This window comes from Salmo salar, chromosome ssa15 (assembly GCF_905237065.1).
Source record: "Salmo salar chromosome ssa15, Ssal_v3.1, whole genome shotgun sequence".
Taxonomy (NCBI): Eukaryota; Metazoa; Chordata; class Actinopteri; order Salmoniformes; family Salmonidae; genus Salmo; species Salmo salar.
Window position 1 is genome coordinate 51,862,826 of NC_059456.1, and position 26,545 is coordinate 51,889,370.

General features: G+C 43.1%; 3 protein-coding genes across 7 annotated transcripts in view; 1 reads left to right on the forward strand and 2 right to left on the reverse strand.

Annotated features, from left to right (window-relative positions):
* The window catches only part of cdc42bpab (CDC42 binding protein kinase alpha (DMPK-like) b), a 95,106-nt gene extending 93,787 nt beyond the window's left edge, over positions 1-1,319 (reverse strand). For all 5 annotated transcript variants that reach the window (XM_014144824.2, XM_014144822.2, XM_014144821.2 and 2 more), the window contains exon 1: positions 265-1,319. In XM_014144824.2, coding sequence (XP_014000299.1) covers positions 265-442 — 178 coding nt within the window. In that variant the 5' untranslated portion in view covers positions 443-1,319. The remainder of the gene's footprint in view (positions 1-264) is intronic.
* A 74-nt stretch (positions 1,320-1,393) lies between these two features.
* Positions 1,394-6,971, forward strand: lft1 (lefty1). Its single transcript, XM_014144849.2, has 4 exons — positions 1,394-5,382; positions 5,608-5,851; positions 5,974-6,213; positions 6,343-6,971. Exons 1-4 carry the CDS (start codon positions 5,115-5,117, stop codon positions 6,665-6,667), a joined length of 1,077 nt encoding a protein of 358 aa, XP_014000324.1. The 5' UTR covers positions 1,394-5,114; the 3' UTR covers positions 6,668-6,971.
* Positions 6,972-9,949: 2,978 nt separating this feature from the next.
* Positions 9,950-19,891, reverse strand: LOC106571586 (heterogeneous nuclear ribonucleoprotein U). Its single transcript, XM_014144826.2, has 14 exons — positions 19,220-19,891; positions 18,165-18,279; positions 16,316-16,395; positions 15,881-16,020; positions 15,530-15,629; positions 15,156-15,268; positions 14,519-14,782; positions 14,164-14,283; positions 13,791-13,919; positions 13,355-13,523; positions 12,613-12,894; positions 12,044-12,324; positions 11,638-11,814; positions 9,950-10,587 (listed from the first exon to the last, which is right to left on the reverse strand). Exons 1-14 carry the CDS (start codon positions 19,707-19,709, stop codon positions 10,537-10,539), a joined length of 2,511 nt encoding a protein of 836 aa, XP_014000301.2. The 5' UTR covers positions 19,710-19,891; the 3' UTR covers positions 9,950-10,536.
* Positions 19,892-26,545: the final 6,654 nt, after the last annotated feature.

Genomic DNA, 26,545 nt, shown 5'->3' on the forward strand with positions numbered 1-26,545 from the left:
GAATCAACTGCGATAGAAAGTACCTCAAAGCAGTCATACTCCACTCCAAAATGTCAATGGCCCAACAACTAGCTTGCCGTTAAAATGTAAGTGTGGAGGTGGCCTAGGCTAAGAGGATAGCAGATCCTCCATGGGCCTAGTACTGAGGTCTCTACTACTATAAAAGGAGTGTTGTGAAAGGGAGGGACACATTGCACCAACATTATCATCTTACATAAAAAGAAACGGGGGGAAGAAAAAAAAGAAAGAAAAAAATAAACTTACCCCAATCTAGAAACTCCAATATGTTTTTCTCTCTTCTGAGGGGTGAGTTGTTGCACTCATCATAAAGGCAGATAAGGATATCCAATAGCGTTTCCACACTAAGGCATTGGCCATTTGACTGAGCTGGGCCGTCCAGGATCAGCTTTTCCAGTTTCTTCAAACGGACCTCTCCCGACATGATTCGAACTGTAGTCTGGTGATGGTAGTAGGGAAAATGATAGAAACTCGCTTAAATAGTTAAGCCTTATATTTCAGGCTTACCGGTGATGAACAGAAATGAGTCTAGCTTGTCTCACCTTGTAGCAAAATGAGGGGAAAAAAACTTTGAAGTTTTGATCCAAGCAAGTTACTAGCGAGCTAAAACAGATCTATCATGATCCACCTCTCACAAAAGGTATCGATAGAGTATCTCGGAGTTGTGCGAGACATGTACATTTTCCTCATTTTATTTAGTTAGCTAATCTATTCCCCCAAGACACATAAAAAATTCACAATTACCAGACCCTGCCCTGGCCGGCAGATTTTGACGTATTGTTAGCCTAATGAAAGCCGCTGGTATTATTTCCTTTCGTATTTTTTTCTGGTCTTCTCCTGGCAAAAATCCAAGCAATGAAAATATTACCCGTGACAATGCAGTTATAGCAATCCCCTGAGTTATTATCTGTGGTTATCAATTCTGCAGCGACCCAAAAAAATATGCATCAACACTAGATCTGCAATGCTACAAAGCCCCAATGCCCCTCCTCTGTTTGAGTCTGAGGAATGGAAGGGCGAAAGGCTTAGCTAGCTAGTTTTTTCTTTTAATTCCAAATCTAAAATCATCTGCCTGGGCCCTCTTCACAGTTTAAAACGATGGTTCGAGTAGATGTCCATTGCTGTATCCGTCGAAAATGCGGTTTCTCGGACGGGTTGAAAGCTTTCCTGTCAAGAAGAAGAAAAAAAATAAGCTATATTCTTGCTTCTACCAATCCAGGACACTGCCTCCCTGGTCGCTTGCCGTCTTCCAGCTACTGCTCGCTGCTGCAGGCAAAATCCCAGCTCATCATGGCGACCGTCACAGCATCTGCTGTGCTGTGGCTGTGGGGCGCAAGGGTATACCGTAAGGATAGTCAATAATATTGTGAATGGAAACTGTGGCCGTTCGGTGTGGAATGGAATGACACATTTACGGTAAGAACGAAAACCTGGCCCTTTAACGGCCTAAACATATATATATATATATGTTTTTAATGCACGTTATATTGAGCGAGCAACTAACACTAAACCTTTTTTTTTTTTTGATAGGCTACCTTTGATAGGCTACCTGGCTATCTTTTTTTCTTTAGTTAACAGGCAGGAAAATTTAGAATAATTGGACGTCACCAGATGTCAAATATGTTAACTATTGACTTCATTCATTGACTGAAATATTCACGTTATCTTTTAGCGAGCCTGTCAATCATTGTTGGTATTCTTGCAGCTTATTATGAGAAATGAAAGTACTGCTAACATAATAGTGTTGAACTATCAACATGAAAGGCATTTACATTTCAAAGAGAATAGTTCAAACGTTATGGGTTTCAAAGTTGAAAAGAGTTTTCGGAAACTATAACATTTTATTTTGTTTAAAAATCTTCCACCACCTCTTTGATCTAGCAGGTATAACATAATTGTGTTATATTCTTTGCCATTCAACAAGCGTATCAGTGCCCAGGGGTTGAAATAATTAAGTTAAAAAATATATTATTATTTCAACACATGCTAGCACTGGGTCAAAAAAGTGCCAACTTGGATCTGATGACCTACTTGGAGCAATCGCGCCCCCTGGTGAATATTCTGCAGCCTAAAATTCTCTGGGTGCTACAGATAACGATTGGTAGATTTGTCAGTCATCCACAAGGTGATTAAAAAGTTACTTTAATTTATTTATATCAAGTTTGTCCATTTCATATTAACAATGATAAATATGGAATCTCTGCCAAGTGAGCATCTACAGTAGTCAGATGCAAAATAATGTAGCCTAGATTCCTCTTCAAGATTATGACAGTCTCCTAATGTCAATGAACAAATGGAAATAAATTACAAGGATGAAAACAGTTAATATCGTTTTGAAACGATATTAACTGTGATACAAATTAAATTAACACAATTATGCTATAGCCGGGTCAATTGAATACCCTATACGACTGAACCATAAGTGGATTGTTGTCTGGCCCTGCACATGTCTAGCACTTTCAACTGGCTTGCCTACCACTCTTGCCTTGTCCTCAGACTTCCTCAATGATGATTGGTCTACATTCCCCACTTGAATCCTGGGCAGTTAGTTACAAGTGGAGCAATTCAGGTGCAAAACATTGCATTTCTTCAAATATTTGAGATAAGACAGGATACCATAATCAGGAAGTTAGTGACAACAATGTAATGTCATGTAAATAATTAGGGCTACAACTTCAATATTGACCTTTACACACAGCTTCCTTTTCTCATTTGAGATGCTCAAAATAATAGGTCTAGTCTTCTGATGTTGTCCATGCAAATGTACAGTAGGCCTGTACTTTAGATTTGGGTAAATGTAATTTTAAGCCTCTTTCCCTATAATTATCATATTTCAAACCATAAAATGTGAAAAGATGTTTGATTTAATGATCATGTGATAATGGGCATAGAGAGGGGGATTTTGACTGTTTACACAGGCTGCCCAATTCTGATCTTTTACCCAATTATTGGCAACTGATCTGATTGATCAAAATACTAACAATTGGCCTAAAGATCACAGATAAATTGAACAGCTTTTCGAATGCAGATGTAAGATGTTAATTAACACTACTGTTATGGATTGTAAGAGCTGGCAGGCCTTTGATTGAAGATGATTTGCACATTGGGAGAATCAGATGTGTCTGTGCTTTGAACCAGGGACCTGTCTTGGCTTTGATTGGGAAGGGACGGGGGAAAGACTGCCAAATATCATACAAGAGGAATCTTAATTTCCTCAATTATGGGTCGAAGTGGAAGGAAAAGTTTTGTGTGTTTTATGCTTTCAAAAGATGACTGAGATCCCTAGGCTATGTATAGGCTGACCCAATATATCTGGTCTGAATTCACATGTCTACTGTGGTGTTTCTAATCATCAGACAATCTTTTGCATATTCCAACCTTACATTACAAGCTACTTGTTTGTGTGAAAAGATCATACATTCACTGATGTGGATATGATTGTAATCTACATTGTAAATCAGTACTACTGATTTCTTAAATTATCTTTTCATGTGTCTGTAGATTTAAGGATGTAGTGATTGATGTATGCAGACTTGGGTCAAATGTCAAATCCTTTGGAGCTTGGAGTTTGCACTTTTGGCAGTATTCCATGGGCAACGTACTGGGTAAACTAAATCATGCCTAGCTTAATTGAAAGTATTTGACATGACCCAGGTCTGGATGTACCTATGTAGCAATACATTTCAGGTATTTGAATGATTAAAATAGCCTAGAATATAGTAGCTGCAGAGCATAGAGTGTGGTTTTCAGATGTGGCTAGCAATGGTCCCCCTTGACAGGCATCTGTCATTTGTTCTTCCTGTGTCCTCCTTTAGTTTGTCTGACATCTCTAAGCAAATAAGCCCCAATACACAAACACAGACTGGGCCCATTCTAGGGGCCACCAACCCCTCTTCTAATGTTTGCGTGACAAAAAAGGCAAGGCAAATCCTGCAATGGAATCAGATCATCATCAACATGTGAAGAGCCTCCCAATCCACATCGACTCTTGGATTAACTGTCTGTTTGGCTAATAATTTTAATCTGTCGGAGGGGCAGAAGGGGTGATGGGTTTGGAATAAACATGTAATCCCTTTGCCCCCTCCTCCCCAGATACCCACACCAGTGATGGGCCATAAATGGGACCCTTGATCAACTAAAATGGCTGCCAGACAGACAGAAATAAGCACACTGACATACTGTTGCCAGACTGGGCTTGCTTTACATTGTCCAGTGGAATGCACACGTTAGGGTGTGTAGACAACGGTGATACTGAGAGGTTGCAGCCCAGGTTCACAGGGTCAGGCGCTGTCTGGGAACACATGTGCAGATGTAGACAACATGAAGAAGAGTCAATGGAAAGGCATTTGTTTAAAAAAAAAAAAAATGTATTATGCAATGGTAATATTTAGCCTCTTTAAAGAAATGTACTTTAGTATTGATCAAAATATTACATCAATCAAAGTGTCCATCCTTTGTGATGATTTTGAAATATAGGAACAGGATGCAGACATTTCCTTTAACCAATTTGTAATCCTCTCATCCTGCAAACTAACAATAGTTAAAACTACTACAAATAAAGTAGGCTAATGCCTTTATGCCTCTGGATCAATTCAATATTTCCAACCCACAACAATCCAATAACTATACTGTCTTTAGGAGTTTTCTTACACAAACATCTCTGCAAAGTAATGCTTTTGTGACAAGCATCACTAGACTTCCCATTGATATTGAGCAGACTGAAATTTACAAATGCATTGTATGAAATTGTAGGTTATAAATTGTAGAAATCCCTGTATGATTCTAGAGGAATGGTGTTCAAATGACCATATACATGAAACGGAACAATACATCGTTTGGGAGATGGTTGCCTTTCAAGTATGGCACTTCTGATGTCTTGACCGAGACGTGGCTTCTAATGTCACACCTTTGTTGAGATAGCCTATCGGTCCCCATCCCCCTCCTCCTCCTCCTCAATGTGCGAATGACTGACTGGGAGGGCCAGGGGCTTATAAGGGCCAGCCCGATGTCAGAGTGCCACTGTCTCTCTCTGAGCTACTTTGCTGCTGTACTTCTCTTCTCTCTGCTGGACACGACACCCTCTTAGAAGATTTACGATGGATTTGCTCCGTGTTTGCGTTTTGTGCGCTGCTGCTTTCGTCACCGTCTCCAAGGCTTTTACGCACAGCGACATGAAGGATGCCCTGCTTCAAAAACTTGGGCTGGATGATGTTCCGAAAATTCACAAAAGGGATTTGGAGAATCTTGTCATCCCGACGCTCGTTAAGAATAAATATCTGTCAATGCTGAAGCTGCACCACGACAGGCGGCGCAGGTCTCTGCCGAGCTTGGCGGGGATCCTGAGGGGAATTCGAGGAAATGCAGGTAAAATCATTTTACAGTACAGATATAAATAAAATGCTTTCTAAATCTGAATCATTTTTAATTGAATGTTGTCAGACCTATTTTGGCATAGGCGCACACATTTACTTTTTTATGCATTTGTGCGCCCTCATGGTTCTGCTTATGCAAGTGTGCATTCCAACCCATTCATACTTTTTTCGGATTTTATATTCAACACCTAAGCATTTCTATGTTCTGTTTTATTAGATATCTCTGGCGAGTTTGTGTACTCGGACACCACTCGGCAACGGATGGTCTTCGATATGGATACCCGCATCCCCCATAACAGCGAGGTGACCATGGCCGAACTGAAACTGTACAATAAAGCCCCTAACAAACGCTCAATGCCCGAGAGGAGGAACCACCGGCCAGTCAACAATGCCAGAGTCTCCATCTACTGGGTAGATATGCTGGAGAACGGCTCTAACAGAACCTCTCTGGTGGACTCACGGTAAGATTTTACGCAAAGCCATGTCGTGTCCAGATCATTTCCTTTAGGCTATGTGTTGTCCTTTGTTCTTATCATTTAGACCCTATGTGCAAGGTTTTTAATCAACCATTTATTTCCTGTAGGTTGATCCCCATCCATGAGACCGGCTGGAAAAGCTTTGATGTCACTCAGGCTTTGCACTATTGGTCAAAGACGCAGCAAAAAACACCTATGCACCTGGAGGTGTGGATCGAGGGCGAGAGACCTGGCAGCTACGCGGCAGAAATTGCCAAGAGTGTCCACTTTACCACCCAGGACCAGGCGGACAACACCTTGGGAAAACCTGAGCTGGTCCTCTACACGCTCAACCTCGAAGAGTTTGGGTAAGGCGCTCTTTGATATGCAGAATGTATAAACATTGTAACACCGCTCCGGTGACAATTATCATACCTTTAGGCTACACATCAATTAGTACAAGTTAACTAACGACTCCCTATTTGGTTTCCGCATAGGTCTCGAGGCGACTGTGAAAACAACCCAGATAAGGACACGTGCTGCAGAGATAAATACTTCATCAATTTCCGCGCGCTCACGTGGACCCAGTACTGGATCATCGAGCCAGCGGGATACCAGGCCTACAGATGCGCCGGGGGATGCAAGCAGCCCAAGCGTAACTATGGCTACGGGGAGAGGAAGTGTAGCATCGCAGAGAGCGCTCCGCTGCCCATTATGTACCTGGTCAAGAAGGGCGACTACACCGAGATAGAAGTGGCCGAGTTCCCCAACATGATCGTGGAGTCATGTGCCTGCACTATGGACAACATCTCCATAGTTTGAAGTTAAGTGTTTGGGACTGGGCAGGGCAGGACACCTCCAAATGGACTTACAGTACTTTTCTATTTAAAATGGGAATTCTCAGGGAGAGTTGCAGGCTATAATAAGAGGGAGCATGGCAGATCTCTTGAGATTAACTAACCAAGCACTTTATTATATTTTGTAAATAATTCATTCATAAGTTTGCCTTTGTATGAATGGTATACTGTACCACTCAGAAGAAACAGTCAGATTTTGTCTCAGATGTTATATTTTTGAGCTGTAAATACTATGGATTTCATGATTAAATATAACATATTTTCTTTAATTAAGAAGTCTTATTTTGTTATTTGTCATGAAGCGATTGGGAAAATCACACTGACAGCCATTAAGGTATGCTTACACCCACCACAGATACACTTGACTTCATCTAAGCCTACATATCACCTTGTCATCCTTATTTAGCACTGTATTTAGTTAGTAATGATAAGTCAATAATCCTTATTTATCTAGTGACATAACTTGTTTCAGTGAAAGAGCATTAGGCGGGGACTGTCATGGTTAAACAGATTTGTTGAGCATCATTTACATCAGCTTCCTGGCTGAGTGTGCTGGTTATTTGATTCCATTAGGATGAGACGGTGGCCACATAGGGAGCAGACACTGTCACACAAACCAAGAGGCCATATTTACATCTCCATGTTTACATCTGGCTTAGCAGATAAATAGGACCCAGACATCGTCAAGAAGAGAGAACTCCATAGACAATCAAGGCTCAATTGCAGACTCTGAGGGTCTTGTCATTTTAATGGGGTACTTAAGGCTTTAGAGCTTAGGCCAGTCTGGGTACACATTGCAAAGGCAATGCCAAGAGCACCCTGTTGGGTGCTCTTGGTTTGGAAAAGTAGCTTGTCAGCCACAGACTTCTGATATGTTACAGCAATAGGCAGCTAGGTTTCCTCATATCACATTTTCAGATATAAAGTGAACCTTTAGGGCCAGTTTCCCAGACACAGTTAAGCCTAGTCCTGGACTAAAAAGTACTTTTAATGGAGATTCTACATTGATCAAGTCCAGGACTATGCTTAACTGTGTCTGGGAAACTGTCCCTAAAGCTTCACTTTATATCTGAAAATGTGACATAGGAGGAAACCTAGCTGCCTATTGCTATAACATATCAGAAGTCTGTGGCTGAAACAAGCTACTTTTCCAAACCAAGAGCACCCTGAATTGCCTTTTCAATGTGTACCCAGACTGGCCTAAGCTCTAAAGCCTTAAGTACCCCATTAAAATGACAAGACCCTCAGAGTCTGCAATTGAGCCTTGATTGTCTATGGAGTTCTCTCTTCTTGACGATGTCTGGGTCCTATTTATCTGCTAAGCCAGATGTAAACATGGAGATGTAAATATGGCCCCTGGGTTTGTGTGACAGTGTCTGCTCCCTATGTGGCCACCGGCTCATCCTAATGGAATCAAATAACCAGCACACTCAGCCAGGAAGCTGATGTAAATGATGCTCAACAAATCTGTTTAACCATGACAGTCCCCGCCTGGAAACCTTCCCTTGGAGATTGAGGAAGAAGCACTTATTTTTTATAATCATTCACTTTATTGATCATGTGACAAAAAATACGTATAAAACATAACTGAAGCATCAACACTTATCAAAAAAAAATTCCAATAAAAAAGATCTCAGCAGGAAGAGAAAAGCTGTAAGTTACTTACAACGTAATGAATTAGTATATTGAAAATATTTGGTAATACACACACCGCTGAAAGAAATATTTTTTGATCTGTTTGGTTGGGCTATTTTTTACTTGGATTATGCAGAATACTTTAAATCAGTTCATGGACATCCATTCAATTTGACATGAAGAAAAAAAAACTGGTCAACTATACAGCACACCTGGTCATACAATTTTAAATAAGCTAATGAAACAATTACAAAATGGACTGACAATTTTGTCTAATTGTTTTCAATGATCTAGCAACGCAATGTTACAGTGGAACACACATCACTTTGACACTGCTCCTCAGCCTGAGCTATGCGAGTTTACACATGTAAGAGCTGACATTGTCGGGCTACTCCATCACCAATTCATTTGAACAGAGGGTTCACCCACCAACAGACGTGACTGACCTGGTTTGGACCTGGATCATGTGTGCCATAAAACTGTTAGCCTACTGAGCTTAAGCCCGGGCATTATCATTGAGAGATAAGAGCATTGGGCCAGTAACCGAAAGGTCGCTGGTTCAAATCCCTGATCCGACTAGCTGAAAAATCTGCGAAAAGTGCCCTTGAGCAAGGCACATAACCCTAATTGTGCCTGTAAATCACGCTGGATAAATTACACTAAAAGCAAGACTTCAGGTCTCTAACCCCCATTACACATACAAAACTCAATGTCTGCGGCATGTGTTTCAATGTGTCACTTCTAGTAGCAGTGAGGGTATGGGTGGGTATACACTGACATGTAGGCCTTTATATGCTGGTGTAAATGCAAACCACTGTAGTTTTTCAATCACCAACCATTTTCAATATAGCCTACAACTGAGTGCTAAACATATGTGCTAAACCAGCCACAGAATGTATACTCTTCCATTAAAGCATAGATCAAATTAGCCTGGTCCCAGATTTGTTTGTGCTCTTGCAAACTCGTTTGTGGTCATCGACTCTGGGAGAATCTCAACTCCATATGGCTTGCGTCCGCTCGTGTTAAAACCCATTGGATGACAAAGCCAGAGGTCCCGCCCCTCTGACATTCTCCTCCGATGGCTGAGGCGAGAACACAATCGAGATACACTATTCAAAGCTTAACCTAAAAATACCACACCAATCAACCAGTTTGACAAATTAAAGGAACCGCTCTTCAATTTTCACCTGAGATTCAAGCCTTGTCAGCACCATGATCAATAATGTATCCCATTTTATCAAGAAATATACAAATCACAAAATAAATGATAATATCAAAAGGCATAACGCAATATTTAAAATGGCTTCCAATACCCTACAGAAATTGATTTGCTGTAATATTTCATCAAAGCACAATGGCATCCAGATGAACAGGTATCTCTTGCAAAATATAAACTCAATGAGATTAACCTGTATTATTAAAAGGTGAAAAGGAAAGAGTTGTGTATTAACAACGGATGAATTACATCAGTAAGTAGCACATTGTGAGATGCTAACTGTAGATATGATAGGGCGGATGTCCTTGTTGTTTGAAGTAGCAAACCAGCCCATTGCCCATTCAAAAGGTACTTTAGGTAGCCTTTGAACTCAAGTAAAAGTCATAAGCCATAGACTTCTGCAAAAAGCAAATAGGTTGTTTATTGTAAATCTACGGAGTTTAGATTACATGCTTGATATTTTAATTAAAAATAACAAATTACCGTTTGTTGCTTATGGACTACATATACAATCACTAACAATACTATAGCTACCATGCCTCTCATAAGATAATAACCGAAAGGAACTATATGTTCACTTCTTATACAAACAAATACAACTAAGCAAGACAATATTTACATTTTGTAAAATAAAAAAACATTACACAGAAAATGCACAACCCTGAAAATGTCACTGAAGCAGAGCAAAAATGTTGCGCTTTGTGATGTGGTATGTTTCTCAAAACATGGGATTTTTAAAAGCATGTGATTTCTTTAAAATGTGGGGAAAATATCATAAAATGTACAAAATCAAATGAAAAACCCATAAAGCTTTCAGAGAGACTCCTCTCCTCGGATGTGGAATGTTGCTCCATCGTCTTGTGTTTTTTTTGTTTTTAATTTAAAAAGTGGGTTCTAGAAAAAACGGGAGGGGTGGGGCAGGGGGTCCGTGGCTAGTGGTTGGTTACCGTTAATGGCCACCAGTCCTTTTGATCAGAAAGTCTTTAATAGTATCCTGGCTGATACTGCTGGCTCCATGGCTTCTGGTTCCAAAACTGGGGACACAGATCAAGGAAGTTAGATGGAGACAAAAGACAACTCTTAAAAAGTGACATTAAGCATCACAATGCAAACTTCCCCAATTCGCATTCTCAGCCTCAAAGTATACTCCACCATCCAGAATGTAGTCATAATACCCATAAAACCTAGCGATCAAACAGAAATGGTTCCAATCATTTTCCATTCATTTTTCCTATAGGGGATTTTAGAAACACTTAAAATAAGGGCGGTGTTTTGCATAGGCTTACCCTAGCGTGACGTTTTGATAACCTTGTAAATCTCTATGACAAGATGACATTAATATGTTTGCCTGTATTTACCGCCAAAAATAAAATGCAAATTATTTGCTAATGTGGCTATCATAAAGAACTACAAATGCCATGATCGACGAGACTGCCGAATCGAGGCAAAGGTAAGAATCTCTGGATTAACTATCTAATGTTAGCTAAATGGAGTAATGAATAAATTGGCAACATTTCTTAAATAGAAAATTCTGTGAACTGTCTTGTGCAAGTTTTAAATTGACAATCCCTGTTAGCAAAGGTGTCTGCTAGACATGACACGCAGGAGCTTTCAGGGATTTGTAGTTTTGCATGTCTACTTAGATACTAATTAGCATTTTCGAATCAGAGTAAATAGAGCCGAAAATATTGTTAAGTAACCTTGGCCTAGCAAGATTTACATGGTTACCAAAACTTCCCGCCAGGGTAAGCCTACACAAAACAGTCCTAACTTTAAGTGTTTCTAAAATCCCCCATGGGAAAAATAAATAGAGGAAAATGATTTGAACCATTTCCCTGTTTGACCTTTAGGTTTTATGGGTATTATGACACATCCACAGTGGGGCTCTATAGACCCTGGCCGCATTTACACACGCAGTCCAATTTTGATCTTTTGCCCAATTATTAGCAAAAGACCAATTAGGTCTGCCTGTGTAAACACAGCCATAGTGTGAGAAAAAAAATACAAAACATGGGAGAACATTGAATTGTATTACAAGGCTAACAAGCTAGGATTTTCCCTTTGAACTCAAAACGGAGACTCACCCCTTGCTGCCAGCTCTGGTTGAAGGCCTGAGCCTTGTCCATGCCGAATCCTCCACCAGTCCTGTTGTCTCCAAATCCGCCGCCACGTCCTCCACCATTCCTGCCGCCCCCAAACCCACTGCTGCCATTCTTGTTGCCATAATTCCCACGGCTGTTGCCTGCTCTGGGCTGGAACCCCTGGGGGGAAAGACAAGAGACATCTCGCTAATAAATACACAATTGCAGCAATAACTTTTTGATAAGACCTTATTTGGATAGTTCCCTAAAGATGGTTTATAAATGTAATGTATCAACTAACTATATACCACCTCTAATCCTAGTCAAAAGTTTGAGCATCAACACACCTATAGAGGATTATCTAAATAAAGGCCAACTTGTAATTCTCCATTGCTGCAACCAAACCCACCTGGTTGAAGTTGCCCCTGTGACCGCCGCCTCCTCGGCTCATGTGACCGCCGCCTCCTCGGCTCATGTGACCGCCGCCTCCTCGGCTCATTGGAGGACCACCTCTGTTCATGGCTCCACCCCTGTGGCCCCTCATCGGTCCTCCTCTTGGGGCCCCTCCCTGGGGGGCCATGAGGGCGCCGCCCCTGTTGAAGTTGGGACGGTTGGAGAATCCACCTCTGAAGGCTGGAGGGGGCATGAACCCTCGAGGGGGGCGAGTGAACCCGCCACGTGGGCCTGGAGCTGGGTGGAGGCAGACAGACACATCGGTTAGACTGGGGTTGAATCTTAATGATCTAAAATCCTCTGCTGATCTCCACTATTCAATAACTACAGGATAAATGCAAGTGAAAAAGGGCAGAGGCCCATCAAGAGGTTTGATTTGCCTTCACCTGTCCAGTCCTATCAGATCATTGCAGACGAAACAAGGAACGTTTTAGCAATTTAGAGAGGGCTAAAAACAGGGTTAAAACCTGTCATGCCAAAACCCTAATCATCTAACCAATATGGCCGATAATCATGACCTCCCACCTCCTCGGAAGTTGCCTCTCTGCTGGAAGCCACCTCGTCCACCTCCTCTCTGGCCGGGTCCACCTCCGCGGTTGAACTGGTTCTTGCCTCTGCCTCCCCCCCGGACACCCCCTCCTCCTCTCTTGGGGGTCAAAGACCCCTGGTTGGGCTTCTTCTCAGCCGGCAGGGCCGCCTTGCTCTCCTCCTTGTACTGCTCCACCAGCTTGGCAGCATCCTCCTTCTGCAGCTCAGCGTAGCTCACCTCAGCGAAGCTCTCGCCTTCCTCTGGCAGGGTGAAGAATCCTGCACAGGGGAAAGAGTCAAGGAGATGGTGTGGTTACGAAGACAGCTTATGAACACCATCTTATGATGTCCTTCATAGCAAACACTAGATTTGTAGTGACAGTAAGAGCAGCTGTGAAAGCTGCGGTGTTCCTCCCACCAGGTCCAGAGGCAGGGGTACAGCCCCTGACCCAGGGTTTAGGAGAGAGGGTCACTCTGCCCCCCTGATATGGCCACTTGTGACACAGACAGCCACGAGTGGGCAAAGCTTAGAGGGGGCTAGCCATGCTAACATGAAAACCCAAATTGTTTTGGGGAGAATATATCAGTGTAGGTGTGCGGGTACCCTTACTCTATTACTACAAACTTTCTGAAGGCTTTTAGATTAGTGCTAAAGACGTGAAGTCACTAGCTTTTTAGCACGTTAGGAGAGACTACTTAACAGTTTTTATTAGTGAAGTAGCTCATCTCACGGCGTTACCTTTCATTTTCAGGAGAGCGTGCTCGGGCACGTCTTTCCCGTCGCTCTCGGCCTTCTTCTGGGCCCTCTCCTTGTAGTCGTCGTCTGAGGGACAGACCACAACAGCCTTCCGCTGGTACCCAGCAAATAGACACATCTTCCTCTTTTGGCCCGGGGCAGACAGGTTGGTCTGGGCAGAGGAAGAAGGGGGAATTACTTATAATGCTGACCCGTGTGATTATAAATAATGATGATTTGGACTGCTTTGTTGGCACCGAAGACCTGCCTACACTATATAATGATGTACTCATGTGTATGAGACTATTCTACCTGTATGCATGTAGTGTATGTTCCATGTGTATTCAAATACCTACTTTCCTATTCACAATAAGTACTAAAAGTCAGTGTTCACGACTTGTAAGAATGTGATGGAATGCGATTGAATATCAAGCCTTACGTGGTCCAGGATATAGTTCCTCTTCTTGCGAGCAGCGATCTCAATGAACTTGCCCAGGAAGAGAGGTGCACGCTGGGAAATGGCTGTGAGCTTTGTTGTGTCCTTCGCCTGACGCTTCAAGCTGCCAATCTACATATATGAAAATTAAGGGCATAAAGAGACTAATAAGATTCAATAGATGCAGGACAGGATATAGGCCTACAGTGCCAAAGAATGACCAGGGACTGCATATACAACAATTACGATAGGACTGAAAGTTTATTTCACAAACTAAATTGACAGACAACTAGGACCTCATTCTAAGATGGGTGCAGAGAGAACATGTTCTAAAATACTGAGGGCCACAAACACCATGACTAAGTACAACACTGACCATCATCTTCTCCACGATGGTGTCGCTGCCCAGGATGTAATACTTCCCAGGGTTCTCCTGGATGTGCTTGTTGACCCAGGTGCTCTTTCCTGAGCCAGGCAGGCCCACCATGGCAATCACCTACGACACACATACGCAACGGATCAGTAAGTGATGGAAGAAGTTATGCACATAAAATAATCAACATTAGTTTGAGGAAAAAGGCCCTAGAAATGTGCAAATCATTATCTGATACACATTTTACTAGCTGTTTATTCTGAAATATACAGGTTGAGCTTATGGATAGATCCCATTGCTAGGGAGGCCCTTGTGTCAAACAAATCACTGTCAGTGATGTTTTGGTTGCCATAGTTACCTCGCAGTCCTTCTTAGTGTCAGGTGCTTTGGGTCCGCGGACACGGTCATCCATGGCGACCTGCTGCAGGAAGGTGTAGCCCTCTGGCTGGGGGAAGTAGGGCGTGTCCATCTGGCCAAAGTTGAACTCCACTGCACAATTGTGGCAGATGACGTGGGGGAAGAGCGCTTTCCCTGCTAGGGACTCCTTACTGGCCTGGAAGGCCACCACTGGCTCATTACCATTCTTAGAAAAGGACATCTCCACCTCCTCACCTTCAAAGTTCTGCAATAGAACATTTTACAGCTTGTAGTTTCAATGTACAAAATATAACATTGACTGTTGAAAATGTGATGTGCTAATGAGGAAGTTATCACCCCACACACAGAATCCCCAAATACAAATACTGGTTGGTTGGTTTTGATGGGTTTTTGTGGACATAGATCACCTTCTGAACAGAAGACTTTGAAGACAGCTTACATCATTGACTATGTTTTCAAATAAATGTCGTCTAAATGCTTTGCTTTTTTGGGACGGGCCTCAGTGACGAGGAACTCGACACCACATGAAAGTCTGAGTATTCATTTAAAAATCGGCCTGTGCGTTGAGAATATTACGTTATTGCAACTAGTAAGGCTAAATGAAAGAAAGATCTTACGATGAGGCAGCAGATGACGTCATTCTCATCATACGTCTCCTCGAAATCTTCAGTCACGCAATTGGTGGTTTTCTTGCCTTTGCCAGAGTAGGCATAGGAATGCTCCTCCTCACCTGCAATGACATAACTGACATCAGACATGATACACAGCTGACTAGGTGATGTAACTAAAATGAGAATTTTGTCATATAAATTTGGGGATTTTAGTGTTTCTGCACTCATTCCATTACACTGCATTGTTGCCTTGCAAAATACAACAGACACACAGGCTTTGTTCCAGTTCCATGTCATGCTCCCTAACAACCTCTAGAGGGTGCCAACAGCCCATAACCACCATTATCTTTTTGAAAAACAACAATGCATTGGAGACTGACCAAGGAGCAGACTGCCAGTAGCTAGGGACCATCCAACCTGGACCTCATGGATGTCCATGTTCTTACTGGATATGTGTTTCACTGGGATCTTCTCAGTTATCTGTAGGCACAATATTACATTGGTGATGTTAGCAGCAAATGGCCTACATTAGGCATTTGCTTGCACAACCAGGCGATGGAAAAAGCAACACATTTTTTTTTACCCTTTATTTAACTGTACTGGTGCATTTAAATTGTAAAAAATGGAGATAAACCCATTATCGTTTGTTATCCGAGGTCAGAATGTTATGATTTCCCAATTACTAATGAAACGAAAACTGGGCTAGACAAAAGACCAGCGCATCTCCATACCTTCATCTCGTAGCAGGCCTTGCCCTGGGACAGCCCGTATGAGGCTCTGCCCCCGGACCACAGGTAGGCAAAGCTCTCCATGGTGAGAGAGGAGGCGCTGTAGCGGTCCCGGGACACCTTGAAGTGCAGGTCGCAGTTATCTGGGACACAAAGAAACAAAACACATGAAGTTCCCTCTTCTCGGTCCCCTGACATGTCTAGATTCTAGTGTCATATCCAAAAATCACCCCCTAGGCCCTATCCGCTATGCACTAGCGGAGATGAGAGAATGTTGGAACAGGTGTAGGCAATATGGCAAGCTAATCTTCACAAGTACATAGGGGCAAGGGTTTGTTTTGGGATTGGGTGTAGGCACATTACTTCTGCACAAGTGTTTGTAGAGGGATTCATTAAACCCAGCCCCAGCTGTCCATCTATACACCAAAAATGACTCACAGTTGTCCAGGCAGACTGTTGTATCATCAAACTCCTCATCTTCCTCCTCCAGGGGTGGCAGTGGAGACTTGAGACTAGGCCTGAAAGAGAACACAGCCAGTCAGTCACAACGTCAGAGAATTAGAACCTTTCTGACGGAACCTGAACGCAATCGCAGGGACGGCCATCCGGGCGTGACCTCCTCCCAGAAGAGAAGGAGGGGTCTAGCAGTGGAAAGAGTCCAGACTATGTGCGGAAATGGAACTCCAACATTTAAGCTATTGGAGTCTTTAGGTTTTGACAATCATGATGAAACAGCATCACTTACCTGCAGTGGTCCACTGGTGCCTTGGATAAAAATACAAAATAAAACTAGTCAACAGCCAACAGGCCTCACTGTGGGCAGAAACTGTGTTTATGGTTTGGAGAATGCTGAAAGGTCAGGCCGTATAAAGGGCTGCTGGATATATTTAACTGTGTGGAGCTACTCTCACTAAAGGTCAAATCTCACTGAAGCTGCCGCTTCATGTTCACAGAACAGAGGCTCGCAAGCTAGCTCCATGTAGCCTAGAGGGGCTTCAACTGTGTGGCAAAGGTTCTAATACCCCAGCGACTGTGGTGAAAAAAGGTGAACTTGTTTGGAAATGTGCCACACCGACTTACCAACAAAGGCCTTCAGAACCAGAATCAAGCTGTTGCCAAGTTGTGTTTATGAAACTAGCTTTGAAATATTGACTAGGAGTATCACAACATGAGGATGAGTGTGTCCAAAGCATGTAGACTGAAGCATTTGCATAACTAAACCCTGCCTCCGGCACAGGAGGAATGCCATAATGCAGCGTTGATCTTCAACCTTTGCAACAAAACAAGGTAAAACCTGTTCTTGGTCATATTGCACAGTCCTCACAATGGCCACTAGTGCTGTAGGGTCAGACGCAATGGCCTCTCTCAACATTGGTCAGACCACACTCAGACCAAGGAGCATAAGCCAGTGGTATAGTGTGGTTTAGCTAACAGCTACTAGGGGCTCTGCTCCAGTCAAAGGAACAGCCACCAGGTGCTTTATTTGTTTACACAGGCTAGTGACATTCTGAGATGACAAGATAACCGCTCACTGGGTCAATGAAAACAAAATAGGGTTCCAGATACACACATGGGAGGGGGGGGTTGTTTCCCCAGACACAGATCAGCCTAGTCCTGGACTAAAATGTATCTCCATTTGAATTTATTTTAAGTCCTGGACTAGGTTTAAGTGACCTGTATGGTGAGAAAGTATTCCTGTAAAACAAAAAAACATCAATCACACGGAATATAATGATGACATGGTGGAGAGAGACGTACTTTGACATAAAAGCAAACATTCAAAAAAGACAACAGTGCGAGCAGGAACAATGAGCGGTCAGTGGAGAGTACCAATCTCCAATATGCGCGTCCGGAAAAAAGTGATACATCCTTGTGCCCTTACGCGACCCCCCCCCCCTCTCCCAACCCAGCATCTGCTACTCTTCCGGGAGTTTATTTTTTGAGCAGCTTTGCGTCACCCTGTCAGTGTACACAATAAGCCTTTCTGCACAAAGAGAGTGAATGTTGAACAATCAAATTCAGAAACTGGTGTTCATTTCTCTTACTACATTATGCAGTCCATAAGGGGTGTATGTGGGCACTGCATGTGTAATAATGGTAAGGTTCATTTAAAAGCCAGGGATGACCCTCAATTCAAACATGTATGAAACGTACATAATGTTGACAGTAGTTAGTTAAGTGAGGGTTTTGGCACTAATTAATGCATTGGCGCTTAAAGCCAATACAGTTCACATAGCTGTGATGGCTCTTCAGACATACCGAAGGCCATTTTGTCTCCCATCCTTACCAGCTGTATTTGTTCTCTTCAATAAATTCAAAGTAGCCCCTTCCATGTTCCTCCCGGCGTCTCTTAACACCCTTCTTATTCTTCTGATCAGCATTCGTGTCTTTGTCCGCATCCCCTTAGGAAATAAAAGAAGAATATAATGAGGTGCTCCTTTATTGAAAGGATAGGTCGCACTGTGGCGGGGCTGGCCCACATAGACGACTAACTTGTTGCCCATTACATTAGGACCCCATTGCCTGTCTGAAGTTAAAGACAGTAGAAGTCTACGGCTGTTTTGACCAGAGAGTAGGGTTGATTACAATGTAGCTGGTCAACAATACAGATCAAATGTAAAGAGATGTAAACAAGCACGACAAAATAGTAAAATAGGCACAATAACCCAGTTACGGTTAGAGTTATTAAAATGGATCGGGAAATTGACCATTGTCAATCAGTCCCTGATGTTGGGGTCAATAGTTTACTGAGGCAAGTCAGTGAAGAAAGACGAAACTTAACTGCAGGCTATCCTCCATTGACCCCCCTCCTGCACAATGCCATACGCGGCTAGCTTACGAGTTAGCTAGACAGCTAGCTAACTAATCCTTGTTCATTCAGTTACTGTTTACACAATGTTTGCTTTTAGCTAGCTACATTTCTACTATGACCAGTTTATTGGAACCCGTTTGTAGACGCATTTAGAATACTCTTGAGTCGTAGTTAGAACCACGAGCCTACCAAAACCAGCACCTGTCGAATCTTGTCCACTGTCTGCTAGCGTCGCGAGTTAGCTATCCTAGTTAGCAAGCATTCTTTTGTGTAGTTGTTAGCAATGCTATCTAGCTAGGCTAACCAACCAAACAGCAAAAAAGTACGTATAGGGTGAGCCCAATGGTGATCTTCGTGTAGTAGGACCAAGTTAAACAATATCTAATTTTCTATCTACACCAGCCTTAACTAGCTAACAAATATACATCGAAATCAATTTCGCGAACGCACCCGACATATTATAGGCTAACGACGTTAGCAAAAAACGTGATACCCAGCCCAATCATTTTCGAATGGAACCAGCGACTCACCCTCTGCTGGATGGTCTCCAGGCTCACCATCCTCTGCGTCCAATGTAATTTTCTCCATGTCGTCCACACCTTCCTTCAGCATTGGATCCATTTCTTCCTCTTCTACCTCGCCCATTTCGTCGTCCTCCTGGGCCGCGTTCTCTTCCTCCTCGCATTGGTCCACGACAGCGGCGTCTCCCTCTCCGTTTCCATTCTCTTCCTCCTCGTTGGCGTCCATGCTTTCAGCGACGGGGCCCTCGTCTTCTTCATCTTCCCCCATGTCCTCTTGGTCATCAGCAGCGGCGGCGGTGGTATCGTCGTCTCCCTCGGGAAAGCCTCCCTCCGCGGCCTCCGGCCCAAGGGGAGAATCTCCAGCCAGGGCCTCTTCGTCAAGCGCGGCCTGCAACCGGTCCATCAACTCGGCCTTCAACCCCTTGTCCGACAGCTGACGCTTTTTCAGCTCGTCCTTCAACTCGTTTACTTTCAGTTTTTTTACGTTAATTGAACTCATTTTGATATATGTATAAAACACTAAACTGAAACACGCTGTTAAAATAAAGTAAAATTACAACAAAGACGGGAAATTCTGTAAAGGACGCTATACAAGTTCACGTATTTTTAACTGCGCCAAATGGCAGTAGCGTTAATAGTCCTTTTCACTGGCAGAAGGGGTTGTGGGCGCCAAAGCGAGCAAACCCCTCCCGTATTCTTCCTCTTCTTCTATGATATAATGGCGGTCTGCAAACCAACATTATAGGTGCATACCGCCACCTAATGTGTTGGATTGTGTGGTCAATCACGGTTTACAACATTTCTAAATCCTCCTATCTAACGCAGTACTTCCGAGAAAATAAAAAAGAGCCCTACTAACTTCTAATAGAACCTCCCCATCCCCCAAATCCCTTCCAACCCCCCCAACCCCATCCAACGGTCAATGACCCTACACTTCAATCTTTCCCTCTCTTCAACATACTTACAACAATATAACAACACATGCTCCACCATTTCATCGACCATACTATGTACAATGTCCTAAGCACAATTGAGCAAACACCACCTCTTCCTTCCTTATCTGACCTTTGAATTTTGGTCCAACGACCTTTCATTGGAGGGCATATAAATGCCGGCCCTTGGGCTTAGAGTCCCATCTCTTCTACCACACATGGCTCTGATCTTACATTTGGCCTCACCTCTACCCAGTGGAACATTAATATAAGTTATATCTCATTTCAAAGCTCTTTTGGCTAACTGGTCTACAATTTCATTCCCTTCCACAACCAAATGTGTTGGGACCCAGCAGATTCTCACATGAATACCTCCAATAGTAGGTCACTCCTATTAGATTTACCAGATGATAAACTATTCAATACCGACAGAGAATCTGAGCATACTATAATTCTTACAGGTTGTACGTCCTCCACCCACTGGTGGAAAACTACTATCGCCAACAGTTCAACTGAGTATACTGTTAGTCTGCTGCTCCTCCGGTATTCTACTTATTTTTGTGCGTTTCCGGCAGACTAGATGCTGTATTGCTGCCTTTCTCAGGTCGGAGTGCAAATTACACATTTAAGTATGTAACAGCCTCACACCCGTAGGTGCCAGCCGGTGGAATAGAGAAACGAGAACAGATTCCTTGCTATTTCGCTCTGCCTGTCATTTGGGCCCAAAATTGTTACAAGCAAAAATCATTTTACCTCCCAACTCAGCCAGCTCACAGAAAAATGTCCTCCTATCCTCAGCATGCCACCACAGTCTGTACCTCCCCGCATTCCTCACTTCCCATCTGGGTGTTTCCCCAATAACAATAACTCACTTCCCAATCCACAATGAACCCCATCCCTCTTTTCACTCCCCAGATACCTACTGACCTTCCTCACAGAATTCTGGATAGAGAAATACTGCCTTCCCTGCTCCTCTATCTCCCATTCACGTTGCCACTCCTAGGTCAACTCCTCTGCTATGATGTTCCTACATTCCATCCCCCCTAACAGGACCACCACATCTACCTCCTCCCTCTTCAGAGCTGCCTTCGCTACCTTATCTGCTACCTCATTCCCCCTACCCCAACATGAGCTGGGACCAACAGAAAACTTACCTTACACCCTTCCTAAAGTGCTATTAACAGCTCTATTATATAAAATATATATATATACAGTACTAGTCAAAAGTTTGGACACATCCACTCATTCAGGGGTTTTTCTTTATTTTTACTATGTTCTACGTTGTAGAATAATAGTGAAGACATCAACACTATGAAACAACACATAAGGAATCATATAGAAACCAAAAAAGTGTAAAACAAATTAAAATATATTTAATATTCTTCAAAGTAGCTACCCTTTGCCTTGATGACAGCTTTGCACACTCTTGGCATTCTCTCAACCAGCTTCACCTGGAATGCTTTTCCATAGTCTTGAAGGAGTTCCCACATATGATGAGCACTTGTTGGCTGCTTTTCCTTCACTCTGCAGTCCAACTCACCCCAAACCATCTCAATTGGTTTGGGGTCAGGTGATTGTGGAGGCCAGGTCATCTTATCCAGCACTCCATCACTCTCCTTCTTGGTCAAATAACCCTTACACAGCCTGGAGGTGTGTTGGGTCATTGTCCTGTTGAAAAGCAAATGATAGTCCCACTAAGCGCAAACCAGATGGGATGGCGTATTGCTACAGAATGCTGTGGTAGCCATGCTGGTTAAGTGTGCCTTGAATTCTAAATAAATCACTGACAGTGTCACCAGTAAAGCACCCCCACACCATCACACCTCCTCCTCCATGCTTCATGGTGGGAACCACACATGCGGAGATCCTCCATTCACCTACTGTGTGTCTCACAAAGACACGGCGGTTTGAACCAAAAATCTCAAATTTGGACTCATCAGACCAAAGGAGAGATTTCCACCGGTCTAATGTCCATTGCTCGTCTTTCTTGGCCCATGCAAGTCTTTTCTTCTTATTCGTGTCCTTTAAAAATCTAATCAAATTGTATTCGTCACATGCGCCGAATACAACTTGTGTAGACCTTACTGTGAAATGCTTACTTACAAGCCCTTAACCAACAATTCAATTTTAAGAAAAATAATTAAGAAAGTATTTACTAAACTATAATGAAATTTAAAAAAAAAAAATATTAAAAAGAAGAAAATAGAAAAAGAACAAATAATTAAAGAGCAAGAGCTGCTTTTCTCTGTTTCTCATTATCTATGCATAGCCACTTTAAGTCTACCTACTGTACATGTACATATTACCTGAAATACCTCGACTAACCATTGCCACCGCACATTGACTCTGTACCAGTACCCCCTGTTATATATATATATATATATATATATATATATATATATATATATATATATATATATATATACATACTGCTCAAAAAAATAAAGGGAACACTTAAACAACACAATGTAACTCCAAGTCAATCACACTTCTGTGAAATCAAACTGTCCACTTAGGAAGCAACACTGATTGACAATAAATTTCACATGCTGTTGTGCAAATGGAATAGACAACAGGTGGAAATTATAGGCAATTAGCAAGACACCCCCAATAAAGGAGTGGTTCTGCAGGTGGGGACCACAGACCACTTCTCAGTTCCTATGCTTCCTGGCTGATGTTTTGGTCACTTTTGAATGCTGGCAGTGCTTTCACTCTAGTGGTAGCATGAGACGGAGTCTACAACCCACACAAGTGGCTCAGGTAGTGCAGCTCATCCAGGATGGCACATCAATGCGAGCTGTGGCAAGAAGGTTTGCTGTGTCTGTCAGCGTAGTGTCCAGAGCATGGAGGCGCTACCAGGAGACAGGCCAGTACATCAGGAGACGTGGAGGAGGCCGTAGGAGGGCAACAACCCAGCAGCAGGACCGCTACCTCCGCCTTTGTGCAAGGAGGAGCAGGAGGAGCACTGCCAGAGCCCTGCAGAATGACCTCCAGCAGGCCACAAATGTGCATGTGTCTGCTCAAACGGTCAGAAACAGACTCCATGAGGGTGGTATGAGGGCCCGACATCCACAGGTGGGGGTTGTGCTTACAGCCCAACACCGTGCAGGACGTTTGGCATTTGCCAGAGAACACCAAGATTGGCAAATTCGCCACTGGCGCCCTGTGCTCTTCACAGATGAAAGCAGGTTCACACTGAGCACATGTGACAGACGTGACAGAGTCTGGAGACGCCGTGGAGAACGTTCTGCTGCCTGCAACATCCTCCAGCATGACCGGTTTGGCGGTGGGTCAGTCATGGTGTGGGGTGGCATTTCTTTGGGGGGCCGCACAGCCCTCCATGTGCTCGCCAGAGGTAGCCTGACTGCCATTAGGTACCGAGATGAGATCCTCAGACCCCTTGTGAGACCATATGCTGGTGCAGTTGGCCCTGGGTTCCTCCTAATGCAAGACAATGCTAGACCTCATGTGGCTGGAGTGTGTCAGCAGTTCCTGCAAGAGGAAGGCATTGATGCTATGGACTGGCCCGCCCGTTCCCCAGACCTGAATCCAATTGAGCACATCTTCGACATCATGTCTCGCTCCATCCACCAACGCCACATTGCACCACAGACTGTCCAGGAGTTGGCGGATGCTTTAGTCCAGGTCTGGGAGGAGATCCCTCAGGAGACCATCCGCCACCTCATCAGGAGCATGCCCAGGCATTGTAGGGAGGTCATACAGACACGTGGAGGCCACACACACACACTACTGAGCCTCATTTTGACTTGTTTTAAGGACATTACATCAAAGTTGGATCAGCCTGTAGTGTGGGTTTCCACTTTAATTTTGAGTGTGACTCCAAATACAGACCTCCATGGGTTGATAAATTGGATTTCCATTGATTATTTTTGTGTGATTTTGTTGTCAGCACATTCAACTATGTAAAGAAAAAAGTATTTAATAAGATTATTTCATTCATTCAGATCTAGGATGTGTTATTTTAGTGTTCCCTTAATTTTTTTGAGCAGTATATATATATATATATTTATTTAACCTTTTTTTAACTAGGCAAGTCAGTTAACAGCAAATTCTTATTTACAATAACAGCCTACCCCAGACAACACTGGGCCAGTTGTGCGAGCCTCGCTATTGTTATTTTACCGCTGCTCTTTAATTATTTGTTACTTTTATTTCTTATTTTTTACTTATCTATTTTTTACTTGACAAGTATTTTTCTTAAAACTGCATTGTAGGTTAAGGGCTTGTAAGTAAGCATTTCACCTGTTGTATTTGGCGCATGTGACAAATACAGTTTGATTTGATTGTATACATGGGGTACCGGTACAAAGTCAATGTGCGGAGGCACAGGTTAGTCAAGGTAATTGAGGTAATATGTACATGTAGGTGGAGGTAAAGTGACTATGCATAGATAATACAATGCAAATAGTCCGGGTAGCCATCTGATTAGCTGTTCAGGAGTCTTATGGCTTGGGGGTTGAAGCTGTTAAGAAGCCTTTTAGACCTAGACTTGGCGCTCCGGTACCGCTTGCTGTGCGGTAGCAGACAGAACAGTCTATGACTAGGGTGACTGGAGTCTTTGGCAATTTTTAGGGCCTTCCTCTGACACCGCCTGGTATAGAGGTCCTGGATGGCAGGAAGCTTGGCCACAGTGATGTACTGAGCCGTACGCGCTACACTCTGTAGTGCATTGCGGTCAAAGGCCAAGCACTTGCCATCCTAGGGGTGATGCAATCAGTCAGGATGCTCTCGATGCTGCAGTTGTAGAGCTTTTTGTAGTGGTTTCTTTGCAGCAATTTGACCATGAAGGCCTGATTCACGCAGTCTCCTCTGAACAGTTGATGTTGAGATGAGTCTGTGACTTAAACTCTGTGAAGCATTTATTGTGCGACTGCACGTGAAGAAACTTTCAAAGTTCTTTAAATTTTCCAGATTGACTGACCTTCATGTCTTAAAGTAATGATGGATTGTCGTTTCTCTTTGCTAATTTGAGCTGTTCTTGCCATAATATGAACTTGGTCTTTTACCAAATAGGGCTATATTCTGTATACCACCCCTACCTTGTCACAACACAACTGATTGGCTCAAATGGATTAAGAAGGAAAGAAATTCCACAAATTAGCTTTTAACAAGGCACACCTGTTATTTGAAATGCATTTCAGGTGACTACCTCATGTGTCACGACTTCCGCCGAAGTCGGTCCCTCTCCTTGTTCGGGCCGCGTTCAGCGGTCGACGTCACCGGCCTTCTAGCCACCGCCGATCCACTTTTCATTTTCCATTTGTTTTGTCTTTGTTTTACACACCTGATTTCAATCCCACAATTACTGTTTCATTATTTAACCCTCTGTTCCCCCATGTTTTTTTGTGAGTGATTGTTTATTGTATTTTCGGTCTGTCATGGTGTGCGTGTATTTGTTACTTTGTTTTTTTGACATTTTGAGTAAAAGTACGTTGATTACTCATATCTGCTGTCCTGCGCCTGACTCTCTACACCAGCTACACATAGGACCCATTACATCATGAAGCTGGTTGAGAGAATGCCAAGAGTGTGCAAAACTGTCATCAAAGAAAAGGGTGGCTACTTTGAAGAATATAAAAGATAAAATATATTTTGATATGTTGTTCCATTGCTCCATATGTGTTATTTCATAGTTTGAAAGTCTTCACTATTATTCTACAATGTAGAAAATAGTAAAAATAAAGAAAATCCCTTGATTGAGTAGGTGTGTCCAAACTTTTGACTGGTACTGTATATGTTTTATTGTCACACAAATACAATCACATTTTATTGGTCACATACACGTGTTTAGCAGATGTTATTGCGTGTGTAGGAAAATATGTTGTTTAACAAGGTTAGCCATAGTAGTACAGCACCCCTGGAGCAAATTAAGGTTGAGTGCCTTGCTCAAAGGTCCATTGACAGATTTTCATATAGTCGGCTCGGATATTCAAACCAGCAGCCTTTCAGTTACCGGCTCAATGCTCTAACCACTACGTTACCCGCCACCCTCAGGTCTGGTCTACCTGCCGCCCTCAGATGCCATCAGGCCTGGATATGCCTTTGACTTCCCTTCTCTAAGTGTGACCAGGCTAGCAGAAGTGTCTGAACACAAAATTACCATTTTAGGCCCCACTTCTTCCACCCATCCCAATGCCCACACTAGTGGTAGCATTTCAGCAGAGAAGACTGAAGCTCCATCAGACAGCCACCTACCCTAGTGTATCTGAAAGTGGTGAACATGTATCCAAAACCCTGCTCTCCCACTGCCTTGGTCCCTTTACCCATCTGTGAAAATCCACAAGATGTGCCTCAACAACCACAGAAGGCTCTCTGCAGTCCTCAGACATTTTTTTTAATCAATAATTGTAATTTCAACATCAGGCTCTGGCAACAGCCACTG